The 13,403-nt window shown below is 39.2% G+C and overlaps 1 protein-coding gene across 2 annotated transcripts in view; it reads right to left on the reverse strand.

The window, feature by feature from the left end:
• lsamp (limbic system associated membrane protein) overlaps window positions 1–13,403 on the reverse strand; it is a 285,330-nt gene that overhangs the window by 11,027 nt on the left and 260,900 nt on the right. For both annotated transcript variants that reach the window (XM_086081116.1, XM_086081115.1), the window contains 2 exons: window positions 4,267–4,398; window positions 3,746–3,866 (listed from right to left, as the gene is read on the reverse strand). In XM_086081116.1, the coding sequence (XP_085937242.1) occupies window positions 3,746–3,866; window positions 4,267–4,398 (253 nt within the window). The remainder of the gene's footprint in view (window positions 1–3,745; window positions 3,867–4,266; window positions 4,399–13,403) is intronic.

Raw genomic sequence — 13,403 nt, forward strand, 5'->3', positions numbered from 1 at the left:
GAGAGATGTTAAATTCATATCTTGTCAGTTGCCAGTAAATCGCAATATGCAATTATGTTGTGAAAATAGTAATGGATTGGACAACTTTGGGTTTTAAGTAGGTGTTTTATTCAATTTTTACAAAACTATGAGCATACTAGAAAATTAGGCACCATAACATTGGACACGCTTCATTTGGTATTGCAGGCATTTGTTCCTCATCTACAGTATGCAAATAGGTATCTATCAAAGTCCATCTGTTCTGTTTTAATCACTGCACCAATATGAGTCACCACATTGTTAAAATTGAGCACCATAAAAGTGGAATTAATATTGTACAAGCTAAAGTGCATTATCTTTCATTACAAAGCAAGAGCAGTAAACTGTAAAAATCAACTAACCAGGCACTGATAAATGCTGTTACTATGGTGCATTACTATTCACATCCAAGGAGAAAGTGCAACACTACTTGCAGTTTCTCTCACAGTGAGACAGGACTGTGAACAGGCACATTGCCAAGAGCCTGCAAGGGACAAAACAACTTCCATGTCTGAAGGTTGACAACAACAGATAATGCAAAAATATTTTAATGGCCATAAATCTTTCTCTCTATATGTGTGATAGGCCTATTACTTTAGAAACTTTATCTCTGATAACATTTGTGACAGCTCCCACACCATCTTTCTTTGTGTCTTTTGTAAAGTTCCAGTGCAGTAGTTTGGGTGCAACAATATGGTAGATTCACAACCTGAGTGGAGGGAATTTGTGGTTACTCTGCATTGAAATGGTATGTCCCAGCTGTCATTATCCCTGAAAGTCATTACACTTCAGTCCTTGAGACTTGCATTACACTTGAACATCTGCTTTCCCACACAATTTGCACTTTCACAAGGAAGCATGAAGTATTGTCTGTGTGTCAAGTCTGGCTTCCATTATGGTGAAATGACTTCCTTGCTTCAAAAGCTACCTTTTTACATTGTAAGGTTCAGTAGTAATAGCCATTATACGATGTTGTGCATTAGCAGATGAAAGATTAAATTAATATCAGAGTATTACAATTTAATTTCTGTGAGAACACATTTGGAAGAGGGTGCAAATGGATCAATTATAATTATTGGTAAGTACAGTATATTTAAACCAGTCCTGGATCGGGCAAAATACTCTAGTTTTGCATACATTGTATCAATTAAGCCTAATTCTGGCATGATTCAGAGATGAGTGTCTTTTTGAATTTCAACTGTCCAACTGTATTATAAGAGTATTTTCTACCCAGGAAGCATTAGATGAGATCACTGACTATTAACGTCCTCCCTGCTGGCCTCTTGTTATGGCTATGTGTGATGCATAGCCGTAATCACTAGTGCTATAATTAAATGTGTTTGACTTTGTGCAACTTGCATCTTTGGCAATGGAAAACGGACTCTCAGTGCTTACAACATCTTAATTAAATCAGGATGTATGATTGGATGCGAATTTAGAGTGAAATATTCACATAGTAACCAAATCCTTGTCACACAAGAAAAATATTACCCATTGGTTAGTGTTGTTTTCTTGCAGCACAAAGGTTCTTGGTTCAAATTTGTTAGCTTGAGCTTTGTCTATGCATGTTTTCCTTGTGCTCTATGACATTCTTTCACTGTCCAAAAATATTAGCTGGATTCATTAAAGACTCTAATCCAAACTGTCCACAGATGTAAATTAGACAGAGTTATTATTATTATTATTATTATTATTATTATTATTATTATTATTATTATTATTATTATTATTATTATCTTAGTGCCCTTAATTAGCAATTGAACATGATTTTGGGACGGCGATATAAACTGCCCGCATCTACGTGTCAAGAGACAAGTCAAGACAGCCGCCATGCCACTAAACACTGCTGGGAACAGTTTCAAAATAAAAGTGAACCAAGGCATTGATAGCCATGTTTTCTTTGGGATGCAAAGGTTTATATTTTCAATTTGCCTTTTCACCGCATGTCAGCGTCAGGCAAAGTCTTCCTGACGGTGCACATCCATGGACGTCTGTTTTCCACTGAAAATGGCATTAATGTTAAAGGGGAAGTCAATACAAATGTTTTTTTAACAATAATTTGTTATATGTGACCTCACTAGTCTAAACATGTCATTCTGATTAATATTACATTTGTGGAATATGAGTTATGAAGCAAAATCCAGCTGTTTTTATCCACCTCAGGGGCCGGCCATTTTGCCACTTGCTGTTGACTGAAGATGACATCAATGTTGCTCATGTCTCAGGTGCACTCTAAAAATGGATTGGTTAAAAAAATTACCAATCTAGTAGGTTAAGCTCATATTGGCTTTGTGAACCAATAGATTGGTCAGACATTGACCATTGCGCGTTTTTACGGGCATACCAATTTTATTAGTTAGACAAACACCCAATTAAATTGGTTACATTAGAAAGTAAGCCTAGAAAGATCACTTGGATATATATTTATTGTATCAATTTATTGTATTCTAAATATTTATTAATTATTATAAGTGATTACAATATATTATAATATATGATGAATAATATAGTGTTTAAAAAAGGTCTAGTGGTAGAGTGTCTGCCATGAGACTGGGAGGTTGTGGGTTCAATCCCTGGCTGGGTCATACCAAAAACTATAAAAATAGGACCTATTTGCCTCCCTGCTTGGGGCTCAGCATTGTGGGTTGGAATTGGGCGGTTAGATCACCAAATGATTCCCAAGCACGGCTTCTGGTCCTACTCATTTCGCCCCACTTAGGTGGGTGTGACAATCAGTGGAGGTTTTTTTTTTTTTTTTTTGACAGGCTGGCATTTTTTTCTGGAATCCCGTGGTTAAAAACGCCTACCATTAGTGATGGCAAAATGAAGCTTCATGAAGCACTTGCGATACTTTTTGACTCCTCAAGATGGCACTCATGATTCAAAGATGCAATGCAAATGTAATCCATTTTCATTGCACTTGCCTTTATCTTTAAACCAAGAGCACCATCTAGAGGAGTCAAAAAGTATCGCAAATGCTTCATGAAGCTTCATTTTGCCATCACTACCTACCATTCTAGAGTAGTTGTTTTAACCAAAGGATCTGTCGGACACATACTGTAACTATCAGCTAGATTGGTCAAATGTAACTTTTTTTTGTGGTAAATTTGACCAATCTGTTTTTAGGGTGTAACAACCAATAACAGAGCAGCTTCAGAAAACAGGCGAGCTGTGATTGGTCGTTGCCTGAGCCATGAGCAACATTGATGTCATCTTCAGTCCACAGCAAGTGGCAAAATGGCCGCCCCTGAGATGGATAAATATGGCAGAATTTTGCTTCATAACTTCCACAAATGTAATATTAATCAGACTGTTATGTTTAGACTAGTGAGGTCACATATAACATATTATGGTCAAGAAATGTTTAAGGTTGACTTCCACTCTTCGACCCCTCAAACATACCTTACTTCATCCCGTGCTGCCATTTTTTTGTGACTACGTGTGGCGTAATATCTTGTCAAAACGTGACATGGTATCCCGTCCTGTCATCCTTTATTCGCAAAACCTGTTCCCATAGCCAAAATTCACATTTTCCTTTATTTGATACACTGAAAAATTCATCCCCCTCTAAGCATAAAAACTCCTTGGTGATTTTTTCCCCCTTGAATTTCTAGCGTTTCCATTCAAGTTTATTTTCACAATGCTTAAACATTTGAGCAGGAGTGCTCTTGTAACGGCGATGTGTGAGTTTGAACAGAAACAAAACAAAACAAAATAAGTGTTTTACCTCTTTTCATCCCTGTACCATTCAAATTCAGGTGTGGGCACAGCGGTGGCTTCACACCCCAGCGTCCCCATGCCGCCAAGCTGGGCCTCCAAGCTCTGGGTTTTCTTTATTGTTGGTGGGTCTGCACAGTTACAGGATATTAATGTCAGTTACATTTATAAGACTGCTGCTGAACCTATATAAAAAAAAAAAAAACTGCACCTATAGCACCCAGTTACAGGATTACATGAGGCTTGTTTTGAAAATCGACAGCTCATCAAATGTTATTGCAGATGATGACACGTGACATATAAGTCACCAAAAAGTTAATTATAATCATAGTTAGCTTTATACTGACAGCACTGAAGAGTGCTTCAAAAATGTTCACACTGCAGACATCACACCCTCCCACGCTACCTTCTGTACGCCTCAACACTTTCTTTCTTGACTTTTATCTGCTCAATGTGAAATGACATGTGGTATGATGAGAATACTGATAAATTCTTCCAAACGACACTGAGCCGCAGTCTGTGATTACTTACAGTTCACGATCACATTGACGTATTTGACATCAGGTGTGGCTACATCATTGCTGGCCTTGCATTCGTAGCGACCTGCTTGGGTTCGCATGATACCAATGATGTCCAGGTACTCTTCTCCATCCAGTGGCTCGGCTGTGCGAAAAGAGAGACACAGAAGATGCAATGACTGAGATTTGTTGGCTTTTACCTGTTTTAAACCGCAACTTGTGTTGGAATAATATGTGAATAAACAAGAAATCCCGATTCAAACCTTAGTCTCAGGCAACGGCCAATCACAACTCACCTATTTACTGAAACTGAGCTGTGATTGGTTGCTACCTGAGACCTGAGCAACTGTTGTGGGATCTGATTTCAACGCTGTCTCTTAGACTTTTATGTATTATTTGCTAGATGTTTAATTAACACCCATTTTTTGCTGGGTTACTATATGATTGCTTATTATGCTTTAAATAGGTATGGTAAACCAAACGCCAGTGTGTACCTTGTATTAATCACAAAGGGAATCATGGTTATCTTATAATCATTAACTTTTTTTTGTCATTGTAATCTTGCAATTTAAAGGCGCCGGCTGAATTTAAGAATGTTAATCCGTCCAAGAATCAAATTTAGCTACGTTGGAGACAGTGTGTCTTGGTATGGGCTATTCTGATGAACAAAAGTGACAATCTGATGTTTTATGACTGCCAACTGCAGGAGACCCATTCTTCATGCTTTGTACTGATATCAGCAATTCCCATTTAAGATTTTTCTGCCGTAACTCCTGTAATAGGTCATTTGAGATCATTTGTAAATACACAATGCACATTATGGGCCACATTATTATTATTTTTTATGTGTGAGCAAATCCTTTGGATACCAGTAAAAAACATGTTGTTACTAATTTGGGGCTAACAGAACAGTCATCATAGATACCAAAAAAGGGCACGAAATGGCAAGGGGCCAGTTGTACGGGAATAGACACCATTAGGATAAAAAAAAGCAAAAAGCGCTAACACTACCCTCTAATGGCCGAAAGCAGATACTGTTGGGTTTTAGTGAATATTATCATGTGAAATAAATAGGCTTGGCCTACACTCTATTTTACCAATAAGAACTAAGCATGAAGTAGGCGGTCTGGTTGTTAAGGGAAAAGAGGTTGTGCTAAAACTAATGCCTTATAAACTATTGCAATCCCTGGAATGACCAGATTTGGATTCTTTTGAATAGTCTCAGTGTGCCTTTGTCAATAAAGTCCACACTTGTTCAGCCTGACTTGGGGACTCCTGCCTGTTTCATTCCGGTCTACTTGTTTATTTATTTCGACGCACTGAAGGGACCTAGTGCACCTGCCCGGCCGACAGGTGAGCTGCGGTCAATCTCTAGCCTCGGCCTTCCGGCCGCCCCGTGGGTGGAAAAGGGACCGTTGGTGGGCCGAGGTATACAACACTGTGATGTCATTTTCACTCGACAGCAAGTGTCAAAATGGCCGCCTTCTCATATTGATAAAAACTGCTGGATTTTGTTGCTTAACCCATTTTGACCGGGAGCGCTCCAGTGCACCACCTTCTCTTTTTAAACCCGGGAAAGCAGATATGTCTTTTTGTTTTATTTTGACAAATTCTCAGTCTCTTAGCCAATGAAATGCATCAGAATATACACGCGAGGGTGAAGTGGGCCTCGTAGCATGTCCTGGAATTTTTATTTGTGGATGACGCAGATTTGTGGAAATTATGAAATAAATGACGGCGCGGGAGGACTTCGAACCAGTGTAACCCGTCGACAGTGGAATATTGTTAAGAAATATGTTTGTAGTCCAGGGGTGGGCACACTCGGTCCTCAAGGTCCGGAGTCCTGCAGGTTTTGGATGTTTCCCTTCTCCAACACAGCTGATGTATGATCAGCTCATCAGCAAGGTCTGCATAACCCTGATGATCCTGTTGATTGGAATCGGCTTGTGTTGGAAAAGGGAAACCTCCAAAACCTGCAGGACTCCGGCCTTCGAGGACCGAGTTTGCCCACCTCTGTTGTAGTCAGTGAGGATGTTGAAAATTTCGACGGCTTCTGAATGGAATTGACGCAGAATAATTACCACTCGAGTACCCAACGTTATGACAACTGCGCTCCAGTGCTGAAGGTAAGTTGTTTGTTGAATTAAAAAATACATATATTGAAGATTTGTAATTAATGTTGTTCCGATACCGATATCGGCAGAGGCCCCGATACTACATTAAAATAGTGGTATTGGTATCGGTGAGTACTAACAAGTAACATGCTGATACCATTAATTCTGACGCTAATATAGGATTTTGGATGTAGCATCTTGTGTCTTGCTCATGCACGACATTCACTGATATATGACATGTTCACTGCATGCTGGCCATTGAATGCTCTGAACCAATGGCAGGACAGCTTTTTCATGTAGAGGAAAAAAACATAGGTATCAGTATGGTATCGGCATCGGCCGATACTGCAAAGCTGGGTATCGGAATCGGTATCGGGGGCCAATAAAATGGTATCGGAACAACACTATTTGTAATAATAAACTTAGGTTTGTGTGAACGCTACAGGTGTAAACTCTGAAATATTTTTGGAATTATGTTTCTATCTGCTTCAGGAGCAGAGATATCAATTATTTTGTAGGCATTGACAATATTGTTGAATTTCCAGGAAACTTCAGGTTTTTGGGGATGATTCTAAAGCCACCCATAGGTTTTAGAGGCATGTTTTGGCAGGTGCTTTAGGCCTTAACGTGTTAACTTATATTCCACTAACACAATATGAACCAGGATACCATATTCAGACAAATGAAGCTGCATAGAACATACACTACTCACAAGAAGTTAGGGATATTTGACTTTCAGGTAAAATATATGGAAAATGCCCAAAGTTCACACTACAGTGATATCATATCATGAAAGTAGGACATTTAAGAATAAGGATGCACTGGTGATTTCCTTAACTCAAACAAGTCATTGAAACTAAAGTTAATAACAAAGGTGGGTACACCACAACAAAAAAGCTGACTTACCCTTTAAAGCAAAATTTAAAATGATGACATAAAAGGTTTTAAAATTTAATCTCAATGTGTTTGTGAGCAATGTCTAAACCAGACAATAATCATGATCATCTCTGCCTGGATACTGCCAATTAGCATGAATTGAGAGGTAAATTGGAAGGCTGTCAATGCATCTCAGTTCTAACTAAAGCACGGACGGAAATGAAACGAGAAACAACTCAGCAATGGCGTGCAGTAAATTGAGATGTGTTTAAGCAAATTGTTTATTTGTTTAAAACAGCTAATTGAACTTTCAGCATTCTCACCTAGTGTGTAAAGAAAGTAATATAATCAAGGTTTGAATGGATGTGATTTGCTCTTTACAGGACCAATTAACGACAATGAAACATTTCCCACATCTTTGATCACATATAACATTCTGCATGCGTGTGTATTATCTGTTTAATCAAGCGTAATTAAGACAGATAAGTAATCTTGCCCAAAGGGAATTTTGTGCGAGTGTGTGTGCAATGTATGTGCGTATGTGGCCAACCTTGGTATGAGGAGGCTTAATGTCTCGATGGTGAGTTTGGAGCATATATGCTTGAATGGGCATGAAGACACCTTGAAGGTTTCCAGGGGACAATGAAGACTAATTCAAAGCGCGCACATTAGAAGAGGCTCATAAAGCCTGGAATTACACCGCATCACATCCATATTTCATTGCTAATCTGGAGAAAAGAGCAAGTGTGTGTGATGGGATGGTAGGGCATTAAAGGGAAGGAGAATGGAACGATTGGATGGTACATGGTAAGAGTTTATACTGTCATGGACATCAAGTAATCAACTTTTTTTTAGTGAGGAAGGGTTTCAACACAAAAAACGTGACAATTAACTGGCACCAACCACAAACTCTGACCCATAAGCGTCCTTTTTCTGTTACAGTGGCCGACTAAATGTTTAATTGACAAGAACCCTTGTTTTTTGAACGTTAAGCCATTTTGTGACTTTGTTATTGTCATCTTGTCATTTACAGAAACCTTTTGCACACTATGTACACTAGCTCAGCCTTTTGTCAGCCAAAACATTTTTGCTTTGTGTACAATCTGCATGCTTTTATCATATTTTGTGACAAAATCATTCTATGGCCTTAAATTTTACACCATAATGAGAAAGTCATGACTGCAAAAAGTATTTTTGGCAAGAAATTGAGTAGCAATAATATGAACCTGCTGGTTCATATTATGATAATAATCAGTGTTGTTCGGCAGAGGCCCCAATACTGCATTAAAACAGTGGTATCGGTAGGAGTACTAACAAGTAACATGCCGATACCATTAATTCTGACGCTAATACCGGACTTTGGATGCAGCATCTTGTGTCTTGCTCATACACGACATTCACTGATGTGTGACATGTTCACTGCATGCCGAGCTAAGATATCCTATTGGCCCTTGAATGCTCTGAACCAATGGCAGGACAGCTTTTTTATGTTGAGAAAAAATACCTTAGGTATCGGTATGGTATCGGCATCGGCCGATACTGCAAAGCTGGTTATCGGAATTGGTATCGGAGGACAAAAAACAGTATCGGAACAACACTAATAATAATAATGAGATTTTTTTTGTGTGTCTTGTGGGGACTACAATCAAGAACTAGATACAGATTACTTTGTTGATCTCTAAAAAGGCAATTCCACAAGTTACAACCCGTCCAAGAAACATGCAAACAACAATGGCCATCAGAGGGAGAAAGAAGGGGAAGCCTGGCGGGTCACAGTTCAGCGCCCAGAGTTTCTTAGATGGAAAAAAAACAAAAAAAACCAAGGAAAAACACAAAGCTCAAGCTCTGCCCCCTAAAGGGGGGCAAGTAGAAAGATATGATTAATATTTTTAAGAATAATTGTCAGCTTCCGCAAACAAAACTGTTGCGTTTATAGAAAATAAGCCGGATCTGTACTTTGCTCACAAACAGACAGGTGACTCTGAATCCAATTTATTCCTGGATTCCCTCAGTGGGACATAATTCCATTGCACATGGAAGCAGCTGACAAGTGCCAATTGACAGTCAGTGAAGTCCCTCAGACAGCTTGTCTAAAGTACCATTATTATTAACAGTGACCCGCGATCAGTTGTCACGTTAAACGTATCTTACTCCTCTTTGCATGTCGACTTCAACTGATCTTTCTGTCAATCTTTTAATTTGTGTCCCAGCTTGATGTGAGCAATGTCACAAAGACAATACATTCTCTTGTTGTTTTTTTCCCTCACATTAAACTGCAGAAAGTCAAGGGCCTATGGGGATATGCAAAGTGAAAGAGAGCGGGGATTAATTTAGAGTCCTGAAAGAATTACACGTCTTCTAAATGGCTGGTGGTTACTAATTAGCGGTGCACAGGCAGGTTTAGGTTGGTGCGCAAGTTTCCCATGTCACTTTCAACACAGTAGACGTGTGGGAAAGGGCACAATTCATGTGACCTGCCACCAGGATCAATAGAAGTCATAGCAGTAGGATGGGTTCAGGTGGTGGAAGTGTGAAGACTGTGAAACACAAACCAGAAATGTGTCATTTGCATATCCTCATGCATCTTTCATCAGCATGATTTTACCACTGTGGCAAACATTGCATTTATTTAGCAAATGTAAATTTATGTTAAACAGTGGATTTGAGTTGGTTTGCATTAAAGACTTTTCATCTGTTCCCATGACTACAGTGCTGTTTCTTTATATGTATAGTACATATGTTTATACTGTATACGTGTGTGTGTGCGTGCGTGCGTGCGTACGCGCACATTGCTTCTATATGCATATGCATACAATGTGCATTCACACACCCATATATATATATATATATATAATATGCTCTACATCATTTGGAAAAATAAATACATGTGTTCCTTGTTTGAGACACTTGGCATTTTGATGTGGTCTTATGTCCTGATAAGTTGACAATAGTAGCCTACTCTATATGCGCAACGGGAACAACCCTACTAAGCATCTTTCTAGCAGTCTGACAACAAACATCCTCAATTTCCTTTCCATAAACAACTTGCAAAATATTGCGGTGCTGCTGACAGTGCAAACATAGCAGGAGGAGAGACAGACACAATTCTGAAACATAGCAGGAGGAGAGACAGACAAAATTCTGCCGTTTTGAACTGATACATGACACAATGCAGTCATGATATCAAATCAGCCTAAATCGTCCTTATGGAAAGTTAATTTTGGGCTGTATTGAAAGTACATCTCATTTAATCCGGCCACTTTTTTGTGTGTTTGTTACTAACAGACCCAGATTTGAATACAAGACCCTGATTATGATCAGAAGTTAATCAATTTACCCTTAAAAATGCTGATGCTAAAAACTGCTGGTACATCTGTGTTGAAAATAATCACAGTCACATGAACAACCCTATCAATAACCGTTACTAGTGATGACAAAATGAAGCTTCATGAAGCACTTGCGATACTTTTTGACTCCTCAAGATGGCACTCATGATTCAAAGATGCAATGCAAATGTAATCCATTTTCATTGCACTTGCCTTTATCTTTAAACCAAGAGCACCATCTAGAGGAGTCAAAAAGTATCGCAAATGCTTCATGAAGCTTCATTTTGCCATCACTAACCGTTACTACTACCCAAACTTATATTACCCCAAAACAGAGGTAAGCAAGCAGTATCTTGGTTCCAGATCAACAACATTAAAGTTATGGAGTGGCTAGACCAATCCCCTGACCTTAATCGAATTGAAAACACACAGACAACACAACACAAAACCTTTTTTCAGGATTTCAACCAGCATGACATACAGTAGCCTACCGTTTAGTTACTACATACATGTCAAATCGTTATGTTAATAACCTCTTGCGATACTAAAGCATGGGATTGTTCTTTCTCACCAATTCAAGCCATTTGTTTGTTTCAATCGTGGGTAAATGGAAGTTTCCTGTTATAACCATATTATTTATTCATTACCTCAGCTTAATTTGAGTCTGTTGCATGAGAAGAGTCGACCATTTTGCTGACCTTTTGTCCCACCCAGGCGCTATATCCATATCGCTCATCCTCCAGGCTACAGCCGCACTGAGGATTTTCATGACTCCAGGCTTTCGAAATTGCTTAGAGACTGCAATAGAAAGTGCTGAGATCGTGTATACTCATGACTTGAAACAAAAGTGAGCTTCACTGCTCAGCCAGACCCAGTGGTGAATAACCAGGCCGTATAAAAACAAGCCATGCTGTGCTCATTATCTTCACGGTGTGACAGTTGCATGGTGCTCATAAAGTGCTCATTGTAAATTATTTAGTAAAGTGACTATAAGCAGATATTAACCAAGAACCATAAAGACAGCATCATTTGAATTTTCAACCAAGTCACCGATTTACCCTTGACAATTAGTGTAGAGAGCCACATATGTGGCACATGCAGATTACACATCAGCAAACACAAATTAAATAGTCCAACCGTAATGTGCTGATAGGCACATTTTCGATAACAACGTCACTTCCAAATATTATTATTATTCATTTTCTATAAACTTCATTAGGTTTGCGGGTGAAATGTAATCTATCACAGTTGACTTTGGGCAAGGGGCAGGGTACATACACCCTGGACATCCATTAATAACCTTAATAACACCCTGCCCAAAATTGCCATTCAAAAGTTGATTTTCCTTTGTACTCATGTATTATGAGCTCCCCTAATTTGCTCGTATACATGCTCAAAAATTACTCTATTATCTGCAAAGTAATTTGATAGATTGGGGGTTCTGACTTTTTTTTTTTTTTTGCTAACAGTTTCAGATATGTTGAACCCACAGATATAAATACCGGTAGCAGTACTTAGATACAACGTTAGGGTGACTATATTTTGATTTCCGAAAAAGAGGACACTTGGTCAAGCCTCACTATACTTAAATGATACTCAAAGTTTACTCAAACATGCCATACCTGCCTTCTCTCTATGGGTAGGAAAAAAAAGAAAAACATAACTCTCTTTTGAAGCCTTAATCAATCAAATGCAGTATCGCTGCTTTCATTGTATTAACGGGGTACGGTACCATCATTTATGGCACACACATGCCCCAGGCCCAAATTTAAATACAGCAGGGATACTTGCATTTCTATCCACATACAGCTGGAGACCGACTGGGAGCGGTTTGACCCAAATCACTTTGAGAGGGATCAGTTAGCACCTTACTTTTCACTCCCGCAATCAGAAGGCTATGCCATCACTGGCGCCCTGGAACAAAACGATGCGTGTCCACACACACCTACAACACTTACACTTGTGAGCAAGCAGAACATCGCGACACAACTCCCCCTTGTCTTACTCCCTGTTGGGAAGCTATGAAGAAATGATGAATGGATGAAAGAATAAATGGCACATGCGTAGTCACTGACAGTGGAGTGGTTAATTCACCTGATTCACACTGGATGATTGTCTGTCAATATGTGCCCTGGGATTGTCTGTCTCAAAGTCAGCTGGGATAGACTCCAGCTCCCTGCAACCCTGAACAGGGTAAGCAGTAAAAAAAAAAAAAGATGGATGGATGGGTTAAGTGGCACAGCAGATGAAGAGAATGTTTTCCAGCTAAGGTAATAATCCTGGGGGGAATTCTTCTAAACCCTCTCCTGGAACATAGCCGGCCTGGCTTAGGAGAGATGTCAAGGGCACTCAGCATCAAAACTCAAAAAGCATGCCCTGCCAAGAGCTATTCTAAAAGGGTTATGACTTTTACATTCAGCTATATCATAGGGTGTAAGTGTTTGGGCTGTGGTTCAAATCTGTTCATTTTGAGCAGATATCATTCCAGATTCCTAGTTTAGTCATAAACTAGTGGAGATTTGAGGGCTGCAGAACTTGCTCGACACTTAACAAGTGCTAACCGACTGAAAATATTTTACAGACGTGGGGCTCTTTATAGAATTCTGATGAAGAGAGTGCTTAAGACTAGAATTTAAATGTCCTTTGACTGAGTTTTCTCTACAAGCTGCTGACATGTCCAGATGTGTCTTTGCTTGAGTGGATCAAAGGATCAGTGTTCTTGTCTCCCCTGCTGCACTGGAGGGACTGACAGACTTTATTACACCAGCGAGGCAACGATGCATAATTGAACAGTATATTAACCAAAGGGTTTTATATAAATTATGATAAGAATG

This window comes from Leptonotus elevatus, chromosome 7 (assembly GCF_054856555.1).
Source record: "Leptonotus elevatus isolate MCC_2025b chromosome 7, RoL_Lele_1.0, whole genome shotgun sequence".
Classification (NCBI taxonomy): Eukaryota; Metazoa; Chordata; class Actinopteri; order Syngnathiformes; family Syngnathidae; genus Leptonotus; species Leptonotus elevatus.